Source organism: Schistocerca serialis, chromosome 1 (genome assembly GCF_023864345.2).
Source record: "Schistocerca serialis cubense isolate TAMUIC-IGC-003099 chromosome 1, iqSchSeri2.2, whole genome shotgun sequence".
In the NCBI taxonomy this organism is placed as follows: Eukaryota; Metazoa; Arthropoda; class Insecta; order Orthoptera; family Acrididae; genus Schistocerca; species Schistocerca serialis.
The window spans coordinates 741,253,300-741,270,568 of record NC_064638.1 but is presented as its reverse complement, the minus strand read 5'-3'; the positions used below and the strand labels follow the sequence as shown (position 1 = coordinate 741,270,568).

At 41.9% G+C, this 17,269-nt stretch overlaps 1 protein-coding gene across 1 annotated transcript in view; it reads left to right on the top strand.

The window, feature by feature from the left end:
* Positions 1-315: 315 nt before the first annotated feature.
* LOC126481891 (cyclic nucleotide-gated cation channel subunit A) overlaps positions 316-17,269 on the top strand; it is a gene marked incomplete at its 5' end in the record, with an annotated part of 250,818 nt that continues 233,864 nt past the window's right edge. Inside the window, one exon of the mRNA XM_050105853.1 lies at positions 316-456. Within this exon, the coding sequence (XP_049961810.1) occupies positions 316-456 (141 nt within the window). The remainder of the gene's footprint in view (positions 457-17,269) is intronic.

The following is a 17,269-nucleotide window of genomic DNA, read 5'->3' as shown; positions in this document are numbered from 1 at the left end:
TTAATCTATTTTCCATGCTAAGTCGTAGGGTGAGTATTGCCTCGCGTGTTCCATCATACTCCGTATAGAACGTAATTTTTTAAAAAATTGGGCTGGCCAAATTATAAAAAAAAAAATGGTCCGTTTCAGGTTCGCTGGGTAAACGGTGAAGTCGTTTGTGAAGAATGCAATGGCGTCTGATGTTGGTGCCTGTCGATGACGTTACCCTGTCACTAGCCGTTAGAGATAGCCGCAGTTCCCAGCCTGTAGCGTGTACGAGGTGTGGTCTGTACTGGAGCGGCGTGCGGCGTGTTGCAGAGGCGGTGGCGGCGCGCGGCGGGCGGCGACCCGCTGTCGGGCGGCGCGGACGGCTTCCTGGCCAAGTTCGCGGGCGCCGGCGACAGCGAGCAGGAGCCCACGCCCTTCTGCTGGGGGGACCGGCTCGCCGTCGACCCGGCGCTGCCCTTCCACTACCGGGTACGTACCTGCAGCTCAGCACCCCGCTCCTCTACGCTACTGTCCGACTGTAGCCTACATGTAGTTTGTGGTGAAAACAACAGCCTTCGTTACAGAATTGATTTTATTTCTTTATTTATTCATACCGCGCGTTCGCATAGTACAAAACACCTTCACATTGACTCTTACAGTGTTGGTAAGTGGTTTTTGGGTGCCATGATTACGACAAAAAGATTTGCCTACCTTCGTAATATACAGGGTGAAAAGTATTTAAACCGACAACCTCTGGGAGGTTATAGGGGACATCAAAACATTTTTCCCTAATGTCATTTTTTTCCTATGAGGATTATTTAAACCAGTAGAGGGAGATTTCTCTGGTGGTAAATTAATTAAATCAACAAACACTTTTTCATTTTTTTTATGACCAAGAGACAACACGTTAACACAACCCAATTTCAATTAGAGTAGATTTTCAAAAATGCCTCCATTGACAAGTAAACAAAGGTTACAACGTCGGATCATGTTCTGTCTAAGCCCCAGGAGTATCCGCATCTCTCCCCACACAAAAAAGTCCATAGGGGCCATATCTTGGGATCGAGCAGGCCATGGTACAGGACCACCTCTGCCATTCCACGTTTCTGGGAACCGTCGGTCCAGGAATCGACGCACACGACGACTGAAATTTGCCGGCGACCCGTCATGTTGGAACCACATACGTTGTCTTGTAGGGAGCGGGACGTCTTCCAGCAATACTGGCAATGCTCTGGAGAGAAAATTGTAATAGTGCCTGCCATTTAATGGCCTAGGTAGCAGATACGGCCCAATTAAACAGTCCCCAGCAACACCGACCCACACATTAACGAAGAACCGCACTTGATGAGTGGTAGTAACTGCGGTATGTGGGTTATCCTCACTCCAAACATGCGAATTGTGCATGTTGAAGACTCCATCACGCCCGAACGTTGCTTCATCGGTAAACAATACAGAGGATGTAAATGTAGGATGCATTTCACACTGTTCCAGGTACCACTGCAAAAACTGTGCTCTAGGTGGATAATCAACTGGTTCCAGGTTGTGGACACGCTGTAAGTGAAATGGACGTAACAATTGCTCTCGAAGGACTGTTCTTACATTCGTCTAATTTGTCCCCATGTTACGTGCAATTGTACGAGTGCTGATTGAAGGATTCCGTTCCACATGCTGCAAGACAGCTTCCTCAAATTGCAGTGTTCTTACTGTGTGACGGCGTCCCTGTCCAGGTAATCTGCTAAATGACCCGGTCTCACGCAGACGTTGGTACACAGCAGCAAAGGTCGTATGATGCGGTATACTGCAATTAGGATATTGTTGTTGATAAACCCGCTGTGCAGCTCGTCCCTTGTGGTGCGCTACATAGTACGCACCAACCATATCAGTGAACTCACTCCAGGTGTATCGCTCCATTAGTAAACAGAGACGATGTACTACTACACTGGCGGACAGCAGTTGCCTACAGCTGAAGAGCGTAATACGCCCTATAACAACTGAAGGTCGTAATACAGCGCCTAACAACTGAAGAGCGTAATAAGGCCTCAACCGGTTTAAATAATCCTCATAGGAAAAAATGACATGAGGGAAAAATATTTGTTTTGATGTCCCCTACAACCTCCCAGAGTTTGTCGGTTTAAATACTTTTCACCATGTATAGTAAAATAAATCGAGTCAGGTATGCGCTCATGTCATTTGTTAAAAGCGGAATATGACGTGAGCTCATACTTCCTTCTAATTATTTTACTATACAGGGTGTCCCATTTTAATCTACACCGGCCGATACCTCTGGTGCGGCATAATTCTGCAAAAAAAGTCTCTAGTAAAAGTTGTAATGTTTGAAGGGAGTGGTTACCTCGATATGACGTTGAACCATGTTTTCAAGGTCAAGTTAATTTTTGCAAATGATAACACCTATTTTTTACTCCATATTCGTATTCTACTTGAAAAAACACGATTTGTCTCTACGAAACATTTTTTTTTCGAAAAACCAGTGGTTTGTGAACAGGGGGCGCTTCATTGTAACTTTCCCAGGTTTTCAGAATCTCGAGAACGAAGTGAGACCGGGAAAAATTTTCAATGAAGATCTTGTATAGTTTCTGAACTCTGTCCACTGGTGAAATTTTCGTGAACTTGGCCTTCAAACTCTTCTGTAGGGATCAACCAGAAAGCAAATACGGTCGGCATTAGCGGAACCCAATGTGCACCACGTGAAGGTTGCCCAGCGGCCTTCGCACGTCGTTAGCCCTGAAAAGGGCTGATTAACATGGTTCTCACTGGAAATTTTGGATCTCAGATGATCGACCAACTGCCCATTTTGAAGAGATTGTTCTGAGTCCCAAGAAACGAAATTCGTCACAGTTTGACGAAGTGGAATTTTTCTAAATCCGTTAACACACATTTCTTCTAAGGCCGTAAGAGTCACGCCAGTCAAGAATCATTCTAAGTGAGCACAGCCAAGAAATTTTCTGAGTCTCTAAAGGCAAAATTTCTCTGAGGCCTCAGTCATGATTTCCAATTCCCCGACAATGACTCTTACTAGTTAGCCTCAAAGGTCCACCCTTCTCTGTCCTGATTGTGCCGGCACAAGCACAATGCTGGTCTCTCATTCCCCACCCTCCAAGTGCTGACCATTGGGTTCCGACGGTATTTACTTTCAGGTTAATCCGTACTAAAGAATTTCAAGGCCATTTCAATTCACGAAAATTTCACCAGTGGACAGAGTTCATAAACTATACAAGATCTTCATTGAAAATTTTTCCCGATCTCGCTTCGTTCTCGAGGCACTGGTAACCTGGGAAAGGTACAATGAAGCCCCCCTGTCGACAAACCATTGGTTTGTCGAAAAAATATTTCCTACAAACAAAGCGTATTTTTCCACGTAGAATACGAATATGGAGTAAAAAATAGGGGTTACCATTTGCAAAAATGAGCTTGACCTTGGTTTGACCCTGAAAACAGGGTTCAAGGTGATTTCAAGATAACCACTCCATGACCCCTTTCAAACTTTACAACTTTTACTGCTGACTTTTTTGCAGAATTATGCCGCTCTAAACATATCGGCCGGTATAGATTAAAATGGGACACGCTATATAGGACACGGACAGTCTATTTTCTGCCGATGCCCTAATCGTGACACTCAGAACCCACTTACCAACACTCTAATGATCTCTCTGAAGATATCTTGTATTAGGCGAAACGCGCGTAAGCAATAAAATCAATTCTGCAACGAAGACTGTTGTTTTCACCACAATCTGCATACTGGCTGCTGTACCAGCACGCATGAAATGGAAATCCGTTTACACACGTAGGCATTCAATCACAGACATAGTCAACTCACTGCAGCGGCTAGAGAAAAACAATAACACCATACACATGTTAACACCTCACTTCCGGATATTACTACTTCGTTTATCTGTTACGCTTTGAATTTGTATTCTGTTTTCCTCGCAAAATCTCTAGAAGTTTTCGTTTTCACCAATATGTCGTTGCGACGTGTTAATCTACCGTCACATACCAACCTGTAGGCTTGAAATGACGAAAGTTACAGGAATGGTTTGCGAGGCGATGAAACAAGTCTTCCCCAACTTAATGATCGCTGGACTTCGTGTCAAGCAATTTCGGTCGGTATTGCAAAACCTTTTGAAGGCTCATTATCTCCTACACCACCTCTAAAGGAATACAAATCGTTTCTTTGCGAGGAATTCTATGAACTCCCATTGACTATCAGTCGAGATTTTACTACTTGATCCACAGGCGAATATAGGCTCTTACGGATTCCGAGGGAATCCCTACGCCATATTAGGTGGGTAATCATATTATTTTGCCCAATTTCTGTATAATGTTGTTCAATACAGCCAGTTCCTGCCTTACACAAAATAGAAATTGGAACATCATTAACAGAAGTACACGCGAAGCCGGTTTTTTTTTTTTTTTTTCTTTTCCCCTGTAATCCGAGACACTCCCAGAATCACTTTCTGCTGAATCTCCTCCTCTGTGAGATCTAGTTCTTCCCAAACGTGCTAAAAAGAGCTTATATGAGGACCTTGGGATCCGCTAAAAAAACTGAAACTAATGGCGGAGGATTATCCATAGAACAAGTTCGCTTGCATGCAAAGATCCTTAAGTTGAAAGCCACTGATCTTTTACTTAAAAAAAAGTTTGTTGCTTTTATTAACACAACAGTTATTACAGTCAAGTTTTTTCCATTCATTGGTGCTTGAACAGAGCATTGTTTGTAATACCTTTAACATACGTGCCAACTCTCCCGATTTAGGCGGGAGACTCCCGATTTTCCACTTTTTTCCCGCCTCCCGATTATTCCAGTATTTCTCCCGATTTTTACTAGTTATCGTCAAACTTACGATATTTGTTTTGAAAACCCGCCATTTCAGTTGGTTTTTTTCACCAGTTGCCGGAATTCTTTGCGTATTAGTCAACCTTAATCGAGACGTATCGAAGTTTATGGAAATCAGGAAGCCGCGCGCGATTTATATATCGATAGTTATTTTTCCTCTTTCCCACGCATTTTGTCGAAGATGTGCCCGTGTCCCATAGTGCACATGTAGTAACCTCGGTAGTGCACAGTCTTCTGCTTGGACGTGTGTTGATGCATATTGTCGTAGTTTTTTGATTCGGGGCTTTGTTTTTTAACATGGCCAAAAAATATAACTCCGTCTTCTTAAAACAATTTTCGGAACAGTTTCCGTGCATTATCGAGTCGAGGAAAGGCCCGTTGTTTGCTTTTTGTACCGTTTGCCGATGTGATATTCGTGTATCACATGGTGGAAAAAGTGATGTTCCCAAACGTGTGGAACCAAAAAACACCGAGACAATTCAAAGTGCATCAATAACAATAAAAACTGGAATTTAGCGACAAAAGTGAAAGTGATGGAGTGATAAATGCTGAATGTTTATTTACATCTTTTATTTTAGAACATAATTTGCCGATTCATTGCGCTGACCATGCGAGTCACCTGTTCCAGAAAATGTTCCCGGATAGCAGTATAGCGAAAAAATACAGCTGCGGAAGGACAAAAACTGTCGCAATTATCGGAGAAATGGCAAAAAAGGAAAAAGAAGAAATCGTAGACATTTTGAAAAAATGGCCATTTTCTATTGCAACGGACAGTAGTAACAAAGGGGATGCTAATTTATATCCCACAGTTGTTACCGGTTATAATGAAACGACCCAAAAAATTGAAAGTACCTTATTATCTCTCCCCAACTTAAAAGGAGATTCCACTGGTGTCAACATAGGAACATTTCTTCTCAACACACTGAAGGAATGTAATATTCCACTCAGTAACTGTTTGTCAATAGTTTGTGAGAATGCCCCTGTAATGGTTGGAATGAAAAACGGAGTTGCAGGTCTCTTGAAAAATCATATGCCTAACCTCTTTGTTGTTGGTTGTCCCTGCCATTTGTTAAATTTGGCAGCAAAAAAGGGAGCTGCATGTCTGCCATTCCAGATTGATGACTGTTTACTGGACATACATTATGTTCTGCAGAAGAGTACAACTGAAAGAATTTCAGAAATTATATGATGTCGAGATGAAGAAAATATTGAAGCATGTGTGCACCCGTTGGCTTTCTGTGAGAAAATGTTTACTTCGGTTACTTGAACAGTGGAAGCCTTTGACCAGCCTGCTTAATTATGAAGTGACGTCTGGTAAGAATGATCAGCTTGGGTGTCTCCAAAATTATCATATACCGAAGGTGAAACAGTCACCAATTGAGATTAGTGCCTCTTCAAGAAAAAGAGCTAGTGAATTGCCAATTCCATGTTCATCTACATCAAAAATAACTAAACAGGTTTCCCCAATTAAGTATAACCTGTCTCGTGAAGAAAGGATTTTTAAGTTTCTGTCATCAGATTTATATATGGCTTTGGGTCTGTTTTTGTCAAATATTATACCTACATTTGACAAAACAAATGTAATTTGGCAGTCAAGTGTACCTCACATCCATTTACTGCAAGATCTGCTGCTGGCCAAGTTACAGAATTTGATGTCTAAATTTGTATTACCTACAGTGATAAAATCCTGTTCTCCTTTTGAGGTTGATTACCACAGCAGAAGAAACCAGAAGGATGATTGTGATTTGGTCATTGGCAATTGTACTTCTCAACTTGTGGATTGCCTCAAGCATGATGAGAAGGTGGAATTCTTCTCATCTGTTCGGAAATACTTAATTGCCGCCTGTGAATACATGGTTCACAAATTCCCATTGAAGAGTGAAATCCTGAGGAATGCAACAGTTGTGCAAATCAGATCTGTTTCCAATGCATCCTTTTCTACCCTAAAGTACTTTGTGGAAAAGTTTCCAGTATTATTGAATGCAGATGTAGGTAAACAGCATGACGCCATGGATGAATTACAATCCCAGTTTTGTGCATTTCAGATATATGATATACCGGATGAAATCTTAAGGGAAGAAAGAATTGATGTGCAGTGGTCTCTGATAGGAAAACTATGAAATAGTGATGGGAGCCTAAAATTTGACAAATTAATTCGTGTTATGTTAGGTATTCTAACGGCCCCCCCATAATAATGCAGAATGTGAGAGGATATTGATAACAATACTACTTGCTCCCTGGACATCTGCATGAACATATATGTCACCTTGTCTCATATAACGTTTCACAATCAGTTCATTCTGCTTTGGAGCCCGCATCTCGTGGTCGTGCGGTAGCGTTCTCGCTTCCCACGCCCGAGTTCCCGGGTTCGATTCCCGGCGGGGTCAGGGATTTTCCCTGCCTCGTGATGGCTGGGTGTTGTGTGCTGTCCTTAGGTTAGTTAGGTTTAAGTAGTTCTAAGTTCTAGGGGACTGATGACCATAGATGTTAAGTCCCATAGTGCTCAGAGCCATTTGAACCATTTTCTGCTTTGGATCACGACCTCCAATGACCAAATAGTTCTCGGAGCTAATAAACCAGTGGAATTTTTCAAACCAATACACTTTTCGTGCTTTACTGATGTTTACCATTGCTTGAACTTCCTTAAGAGTTTGTTTTGTTTTCCTCTCAGCAGACTTCAGGGCCTTGCTATGAGACTCAATGGTTTTCTGTTGCTTTTTGGCAGCATTTCTTTTCTGTTCGTAGTACCTCCTTGCATTGGAATACGCAGACAGATCCAAATCAACATCAATTGTCATTGGTTTAAGAACTTCATCCCTACTTTCATCATCTGAGTAATCCTCATCTGCATACGGATCACTGAGATGCAGTGTGATATGATTAATTTGAAGTTTGAGTCCTTTAATTGCACATGCAACAGGATGCTGACGGTTTTGGAGTTCTGTTACCATGGCCTGTATGTCTGGCCACGACATCTGATTGGCCAGTGCGGCACGAATAGCCATGATAGCATCATCAACCAACTGTTGGTTGCGGGTTATCAGCTCAGCCCGCTGCTTATCAAGTTCTTGTGTTTGCTCAAGCGCTTGAAGTCTCTGATCATGGTCCTTTCTTACATTTGCTAGTTTCTTCATAGCTTCTCGCTCCATCTGCAAAGCTTTCATATCAATCTTTTGACCTTCCAGTGTAGAGAAAAATTCATCAACTGCAGCATCAAAGGTAGGAAATTCCTTATGCGGCTGATTACTATGCTGCTCAAATATCATTGGATGAAATTCTATATTTGTAAAAAAGTCCTCTTCGCCTCCATCTGGTAGTGGACGTTTTTCTTTCTTTTGAAGAATGTATCCCTTTGAAACTTGCCTAGCAGCATTTTCCATAAGCTTTTCAGCTTCAGTGAGTGCTTCACAAAGCTTTGGCAAATCCTCTGTCACACTGAAATTTTTCCCAAATTTACATCCACTGGGAGAGCCACCTCTAAGTAGTACATGCTCAATGACTGCTGGTCCATATTCAAGGTTTGTGTTCAATATCTTTTTTAGATTATCACCCTCTTTGGCTGATGCAAATACTGACTGAAGTTTTTCTAGAGATGGTGCTCCTTCATGAGTTCGTGCCCTGTTCATCGGGTATTTTTCCTTTATCGCAAATTTCACATCTTCATTCTCCACATGACGTCGTAGAATGTACAAAATTGTCATGTCGCAGTCTGTTAACACGATATTGCCTCGGTCATACATTTCAAGTATGATATGGTACGCTGCTTGTTCTGTTCCAAACTGAAGATCCAGTATTCTGTCCATGCCAAGTTGTTTCAAATGTTCTAGTCTCTTGTTGCGCAGATGCTTGCGCATCTTCATGCTGAAACCCGAAGGAGTCAAGTAACTAAAACAAGGACACAGTTTAGATCATCCACCGATGATGAAAATTTGGAGAGATTGTTGACAGTAAAATCAAGACTACAGGGCTACTGCTTTCAGCAAACCTTCAACAACGAATTTCTCAGAAAGGCTAAGTCTTCAACATTCAATTCCTTAAATCAATAGAAATGTGAAGTGTTTCATGAAAAGATAATTATACCTGTGTGTTACCATATTTTCTCCATCCTCATCATGTATTGGAAATTTAATTAAGGAGGAAATGATAGACCTTGATGTGAACGGATAACAACATTGTTAAATAAGTGAGAACACTAATGTGTATTATCTCGAAACATTTTAAGAGTGAACTACTATTTTATTTGGTAACTGTTTTAGTTTGTTAGTACATCACCATTATTCAGATTCTGCAATGTTTCCTACTGCAGAAGCGGCTTCTACTTCACCTGTGAGAAGAAAGGTATTGTACATGTTCTCATGATTGTTCCAATGTCTCTCGCTAATACTGAATACTAATAGGCCACATAGCAAGAGTGAAATATGAGAATTTTACGAATCTCTGTAATGATATAGTTTCCCTGAAAATGTGTAATACTAGCTAACTTTGAACATGCAGAGATGTAGAATGTGAAATCTTACGAGGAGAAAGTAAATGCTGCCCCTGAAAAATAAAAAAGAAGTGGTTGTGTTAAGATTTCAGCATACACCGACGAACCAGTTGGCAAGCGTATTTTTACAGTTTTCATGTGTATCACAAAACAGTATGGTGTATGCTGTTTTACGGCAATCATACTTTTTTTTCTAATGCCAAAAAACATCCTAACCTAACAGCAATTAACTGGGCGAAACTACAAATAAGGGTTACAGAATCAACATTTTGGGTATTTCCAGTGTTTCTATATGCTTTTTTAGCCATTATATAGCTTTGTGGCGCCTTAATGGAAAACTTTTCAGTTGTCTTAGGTGGATACAAAAATGAGCCACAGCTTTTTGATCTTTCATATCTCCTGATTTCTCCTGATTTTTGAAACTGAATCTCCTGTTTTTTGGTTTTTGAAGGTTGGCAGGTATGCTTTAATCACTAAACAGTTAAAAGAAAAACACTCATTAACAATAAGACAACTTTGACGGGTCTTGCCGTTTCAGTAATTGAAAACACAATCTAACACCTGAACAAAACGATAACGAGCTTTCACCCGGCAGCTGCCCCAAATGGTTGGGCACAGCCAGTGGACTACTGCCCACATGGACAATTAATACCTAAATGGATATAATCTCGCGAAATCAGTCAATTAGTATTCTAAGAAAGATCATCAAAAATTCGTAACAGCAAACAACATTAAAGTTAGAAGGCATTAAGCCCGCCCAGCTAGCCGTGCGGTCTAACGCGCTGCTTCCCGAGCGGGAAAGCATGCCGGTCCCCAGCACGAATCCGCCCAGCGAAGTAGTATCGAGGTCCGGTGTGCCGGCCAGCCTGTGGACGGTTTTTAAGGCGGTTTTCCATCTACCTCGGCGAATGCGAGCTGGTTCCCCATATTTCGCCTCAGTTACACTGTGTTGCCGATTGCTGCACAAACACCGTTTCTATGTATACGTACACCACAATTATTCTACCACACAAACATTTGGGATTACACTTGTTTGGTATGAGACGTTCCCGGGGGTTCCTCTGGGGCCCGAACCGCACAATAACCCTGGGTTCGGTATGGGGCGGTGGTGGGGTGGGTGGACTGCTGTGGCCTGTTGATGGGTTGTGAACCACTGAGGGCTGCGGCGGGATGAAGCCTCTACGATACAATTCAACTGAAGGCATTAAGAAACCTTTAACGGGACCTGCCCTTAAATCAATGAAAATTATGCTTACAGTTGAAGAATAATAGTCAAAAGTTTACCGCGCTCCTGCCCAAACCGTTATGCAGCTAACGGACTCCCTCCCAGAGAAGCAGTTAACATAAAAACGAGCTATAGCCCCCACAAGCCTTAAGGAACTGAGGTACTAAATTTCGTTATCCACATTACAGTAGTAGGCAGTGACAGAGTCAACGGACACATTGTAGCTGTACATGAAATATGTCAAGACAGAAACTTATAAAACGAATATAATCAAAGTAGCTTCAGAGAATCGCATGTAATGAAACTGAACTTACGAAAAATCAGAGCACCAATAAAACAGCTGCATAAAATTACAACACATTGAGCACGACACCATCGCTTGGTCCGTAGCTGCCTCAATCGCAGTGGGCTAATGCCGGTATTTTATCTATGGTTGTCGTTGGTGGCACCCGCAATGCCTCTACGCTCTGCATAAATAATGCTAGAGAATAGAGTAATAAATGGGCGTCTAAAGCAGAGACCCACGATTATAGTACACATCATGGCACGCACATCAACCTTAAATAATCTCTGCATCTCAGACGTGAACTAATAACAATTTTCGTAAAGTGAACAGGGCTGTGAGAAACACACTAGGAGCTGAGTTTGCAGATCAGCGCTAAGTATCGCGCAACTGAGCCCAACACTTTTAACGGGCTTTATTCTCCCAACTGGGATTCAAACCCGGAGCATGGAAGATGAATGGCACTGACACCACAGAACACAATTCGTAGCTTTGCGGAAAACAGCACTGCTAGGCAGAGCTCAGAAGATACTCGCCGTTCATTCCAGTCCAGACAGCCAAGGTCAGAGCAAAGTGCCAGTAGTAAAACGGGCGGCACAAACCTAGTGCCACAAGTAACAGACCAAAGCAATGCTGGCCGCTACCGCACCCCGGTATACACTCCGGTTAGTTGCTGCTCCAATAACACAACTGCCCAGTCCAGCCGCAGCGAAAAGCGGCCACAACACCACCTCTCGACCCTCACACCAACCGGACACAAACCAAAGTCGTGCCGTCCTTCCTGAGCGCTGCTTAACGAGCATTCTTCCCTGCGCCGCACACCACCTAGACCACAATCATAACATATCCCTGAGCCAGACTGCGATCGCGGAGAAAACTCAATAAGCGCGTATCAAAAATCATTGCGTCTGTAGCCCGGGAACAGACACTGTTCTGTTGCAACGCACCATTTTCGAAGTTCGTCTGCACAGAGATAACCACTAGACTGAAAATCTTGTCGGCGTAATGCGAAGTAGTCATGTGGACTGATGGCGATTTCACATAAACCTATCACAAATGTAGCCTTTCCAAAGAAATAAAGGCCGCTCTCCACGGTATATCTTTTGCCAGAAATGTGAAACCTATTTTTCGCCATCGTGGAAGCTTAATTTAATACTGGACATGAAATCGAAGGCTTTCGGTAACGCAGCATGACCTTTCCCGTCAGTAGCATCATTACAAAGTACGACACTTCCTGCGGAGGCTGAGGATCGAGATATGGCTGTCAGTAGCGTGCGGTGTCGCAGATGATGTTGATCGCACATCCCTCTGTGGCACCCTATTATAGGAAATATTCACCTGTCGAATCGATCCTGCACGAGAGTTTCACAAACTGTATTCCGTGGAACACTGATGTTCTGTAGGATGGGAATAAGTGCTCCGCAAAATATCCGTTAGTAAAATGGCCTTTTCTCGTACATTTTTTCTTATTTTTTAAAAAATTGTTATGATTTCTGTGTTACTAGTTATGTTTTAAAATTGAATTAATCACTGAATAAAACAAGTTTCATTTAAAAAAACAACAATTGAATGGAGCTTCGAAATAAACAAGGTGCTCCATCAGAGGAGCAGCATTATCAAAGTGGTCTGTCAGAGGAAAAGTTCGGGAACCACTGCTGTAGATGCACGTTGTAGAGTAACACCAACTACAGTTATCGCTGACAATTCACTCTTAAACAGATCGCATATCTGCTCCCTCTCAAATGGTGCCATATTTTGCGATGATGCTCGTATTTTTACTCAAATAAACCTTCAGAAGTGAACACCGTAAGTATTAAGTTTCTCTCTCATTGAGGCACTGAATCTATAAAAGTCTAACTTAGGCTGAAAGCCGTAATGATGAAACAATAAAAGTTTATTTTCACTGGGAAGTAGAACAAAATAGCGCAGTGAAAGTTGACGGTCGATGCCAAGCCTCTGGTCGTCTCTGATGTAGAGGCCAAATGGTTCAAATGGCTCTGAGCCCTATGGGACTTAACATCTGAGGTCATCAGTCCCCTAGACTTAGAACTACTTAAACCTAACTAACCTAAGGACATCACACACATCTATGCCCGAGGCAGGATTCGAACCTGCGACCGTAGTGGTCACGCGGTTCCAGACTGAAGTGCCTAGAGCCGCTCAGCCACACCGGCCGGCATGCAGAGGCCAAGTCCCTGCCACGGGGCAGCAGGCACTTGCGAATCCTTCGGTCGGCGGTGGCTGGCGTGGCCCAGCGTCGTATGTAACGAAGGTTCCGATCGAGGCTCTGATTAGGGGACTGTGGGTGCAGTCTGTGCCTGGCCCAGAGCTTGACGGAAGATGCCTCGGAGAGGCTTTGCGCCACCGTAAACACCCAGGCTGCATAGAGATACACACACACTATTTGCTATCACGTGACCCGCGGAGACAAACAGGTTCGCGATGCCAAAGACCTCTGGTGTCGCTTGCAGTGCGCCTGCTGGTCTAGGCAGCGCGCCTACCTGAGCTCTGTCATCTACTGATGTAACTCCTTCGAGGTTAGGCACTTGGTGCACCATTGCTGTAAGAAGGGTTGCCGTTCTGTAGGGCGCATAGCCAAAGCGCAGCAGCGTATCACTTCATTTCACATAATGAATATCAGATAATCTGTAATGACCTTCATTACCTTTAGACGGGCTCTTCTCAATACATTTGTAGAGACTTAGAAATAGTGTAACAGTCATGAAGCCACTAATTATTAGAGCTAGTATTTTTAAGTGCTGCGCCTTAAGTTTGTGTAGTTGTAAGTGGTTTATGATATAAAACAGCATTAAGTAAGAAACTCCTAATTGAAATTTTGTTGCAGTCTTTTCCACCTTCTTCCGGAGTCAGGTCATCTGTAACATTTCCTTCTTCTTCCACACCTTTAAGTCTTCCATGTCGGATTTCGTTTATCCTATTTTTAAGAAACACTGCGGAATTTCTGGGTTCAGGCCTCAAAAAGTTTCTCATCAAAGACATTTATTCAAACGTTTCCTCAACATTTTGGATTCCGAATAATAGTAAAAGAGACAGATATGTCCCACACTACCTCAAGTGGGCTGTAATTCGGAAGAGGTATCTTGAAAATTTGCGTTATCTTAACGAAAATTAATATTTTCAATCATCGCTGATGAAATTCAAATATAAGTGATATTTCACGACTGCCAAACGTTTTTGATAGAATACAGTTAAGATATATTTATCCCGGGATTGCTTTCCAAATAAGTACCTTTCTTCTTTATCATACTCTCAAGATAAGCTTCACAGTGCTCCCAGGCACTTCGAATAATTTATCAGGCCATTGTCTGAAATGCTCTGACACTCCTAACGGGGATCTTCAGCCTCATCGGACGTCTTCTTCGGCACTTGCAAGCTTAAAAGCTCATCTGATACCCCGGCGTCGACCCTCCTATTCTAACACATGTTCACTCTTAAAAGGGGAAGACGGATATAAGGGAATATTCTTACATTTCTAGCGCTTTACTTCCCTTGGAGCACTAAACGTTTACAAATCAGCTGTTGATCCAACAGAAGTAACGAAGATATCATAATATTTTCTGAATAAATGCTTTAACACCTGACGTATAGTGAAAAGAGAAACGTAATTTGGTAATTCCCATCGTCAAAAATAATAAACCAAAGTTTTCAAAAACAGGAAACTGTCAGATAGTCAAGAAAAAATCGTTGAAAGACTAACACAAATAACCGTGATTAAAACAATTATAAAATAAGCAACTTAAGCGACTAATTATGGATATCTTACATAAATAAATTTCGTAAATTACGAAAACGTCTGACAAAGTTGACTCCGTAAGTATGTTAGTTCTAACAGTAGTTACCGCGAAGACTGTCTGAATCGCGCCGGTCTAGTAACCACCCAAGGAGTTGCAATAGTTGGACGTCCCGTACGTCATACACAGTGGCGAGTGCTGCTTGCACGACTTATGATGATCTGTTTGTTTACTTTTTCTGTTTATTTGCATCCATGATCCCGAAATCCAAAATGAGTGTTCGGAGAATGTTCAACAATGTTAAATACGAAGGTTGTAACTTAAATAGTGGCAACTATTTATTCACAACCGATGCAAAAGGGTTACATGTTTGCACCTGTTATTCTCCTTCAAAGTAGTCACCAGCGTTGTGTAGAACCCGTTGCCAGCGACGTGGAAGGTGTAGTATACCGTTAGCAGAGCCTGTTCTGTTCAGGGTGCGAATGGAGCGGTCTAAAGTTATGGTGATTCTTGTTTACGACTGTGATGGTGTTATCCTAACACATTACGTTCCCCCACGACAGACCGTCAATGCATACTATTACTGTTCGTTTTTGGAGCATCACCTGCGACCAGCTTTGCGAAAGAAGCGGCGACACTTTCAGCGCAATCCACCCATCATTTTGCAAGACAACGCGCGGACGCATACAGCGCAAGCTGGCTGCTCTGTTCGGTCGATGGGACTGGGAAGTACTGTACCACCCACCATACTCCCCGGACTTAAATCCTTGTGACTTTGATTTGATTCCGAAGGTGAAGGAACCACTTCGTGGCATTCGCTTCAGAACTGTTCCAGGTATTCGACAGGCAGTAGACCGCTCCATTCGCGCCATCAACAGAACAGGCTCTGCTAACGGTATACTACGCCTTCCACATCTCTGGCAGCGGTTTCTACACAACGCTGGTGACTACTTTGAAGGACAGTAACAGGTGTAAACATGTAGCTCTTTTGTATCGGTTGTGAATAAATAGTTGCCACTATTTAAGTTCCAACCCTCGTATTTTAGTAGTGAGGGTATGAGGGATGACAGCTGTTGTAACAACTCAGTCGCAATTGATAGAAAACACCAAGGAAATGGTGTCAATGGGAAGTGGAAAGCGCTGATCAATCCAAGATATAAGGCACTACAACAGTACCGTGAGACAGCAGTTTATTGCTGAGGCGCTGTCATCCTGAAGCTGAAAAAAATAGATATTAATTTTTTTATGGCACAGAGGCATCTCATTACGGAATCGAACCTTGAGATGAACGCTGGTATCTCTTTCCCTGATGAGAGTATCTTAAAAGGTTATACCTTCATCCTGTATTTGAAGAAAAGTATCACAAACCAGCTGGTGATACTGGGTATTCTATCCTCTACGGGCTTAGCGCTCGCTGCCTTGCTTGTATAGATTGTATGGTCTGCACAGACACTTCTTGTTTTTTTTAATAGAATTTTTATGTTGTGCACAAATTCCAACATCTTCTTAAACCATGGTCTTTTCCGGATGTACTTCTGACCAAAAAGCAATTCTGGTAGCTGATCTCGGATGTCTTTTGAGTTCTTGTGGTGACATTTCCATAGGAAGTTTCATCCCCTAACTCATATTTCTTTAGAAGTCAAACAGCTGTTGACAGAGATTTGGCTTCAAAAACGTTTTTATACAACGAAAAAATTTCATAAAAATTGTAATCCTCTATTTCGCCCTCGTACGAGTTGACTTTCCATAAAACATATTGAAACATGTATTTTTTTATTTCCAACCGAAAATTCAAATACAAGTTTCAGAGATTTGGTTTCAAAAAGGCTCCCGTACTGAAATATTGCCATAAAAACTTTCATCTCCTATTTTACCCCTCTAGGAGTTCAGTTCCCGAAAACACATATTCTTTTACTTGTAACAGAGAAGCAAAGTACAAATTTTCTTACGTTTTGCTTTACAAATTGTTGTAATGAAATATTTCCGTAAAATTTTTCGTACCCTATTTCACCCCCTTAGAGCACGAATTTCCCAAAACACTGAAACACACAATATTTTATTTCCAACCGGGAAGCAAAATTCAGCGCTTCCATAGCGAAATATTTTCATAAAACATCTCGCATTTCATTCTCTTAGAAGTTGAATTTCCAAAAACACCGAACCACCTGCTTTTTATTTCTAAACGAGAAGACAAATACCAATTTTCACGGATTTAGCTCTAAAAATCCTTTAGTAGTTCTTTGATAATGATTTATTTTCAAACAAAACTTTCACCCACTATTTGACCACAATAGGAGTTAAATGCCCAAAAATGCAAAACCACGCATTTCTTTATTTCTGACCGTGAAACTAAATACAGATTTTCGTAGATCTAGCTCCAAAATTGCCTTAATAGTGACATATTTTCAAGAAACCTTTCATCCCCTATTTCACACCCTTATGGGCGATATTTAGAAAAATACCTTCTTAAACGCTGCCTATCGTACAAGATCAACAGCCTCTCCAAATTTCAAGTTTTGTCCTTAGCAGTGGGGTGGGCGACGACGAGTCAGTCAGGACATTTTCTTTTATACTGTGTAAAGAGATGGAACCACTAATAAGCAGAACGGATATGTATTGAATATCTAATGAAACGTATGCTTTTGTTAATTTTAATTTCTTGAGAATAGAAGCAAAAAATCTACGTATACATCAACGTCTACAT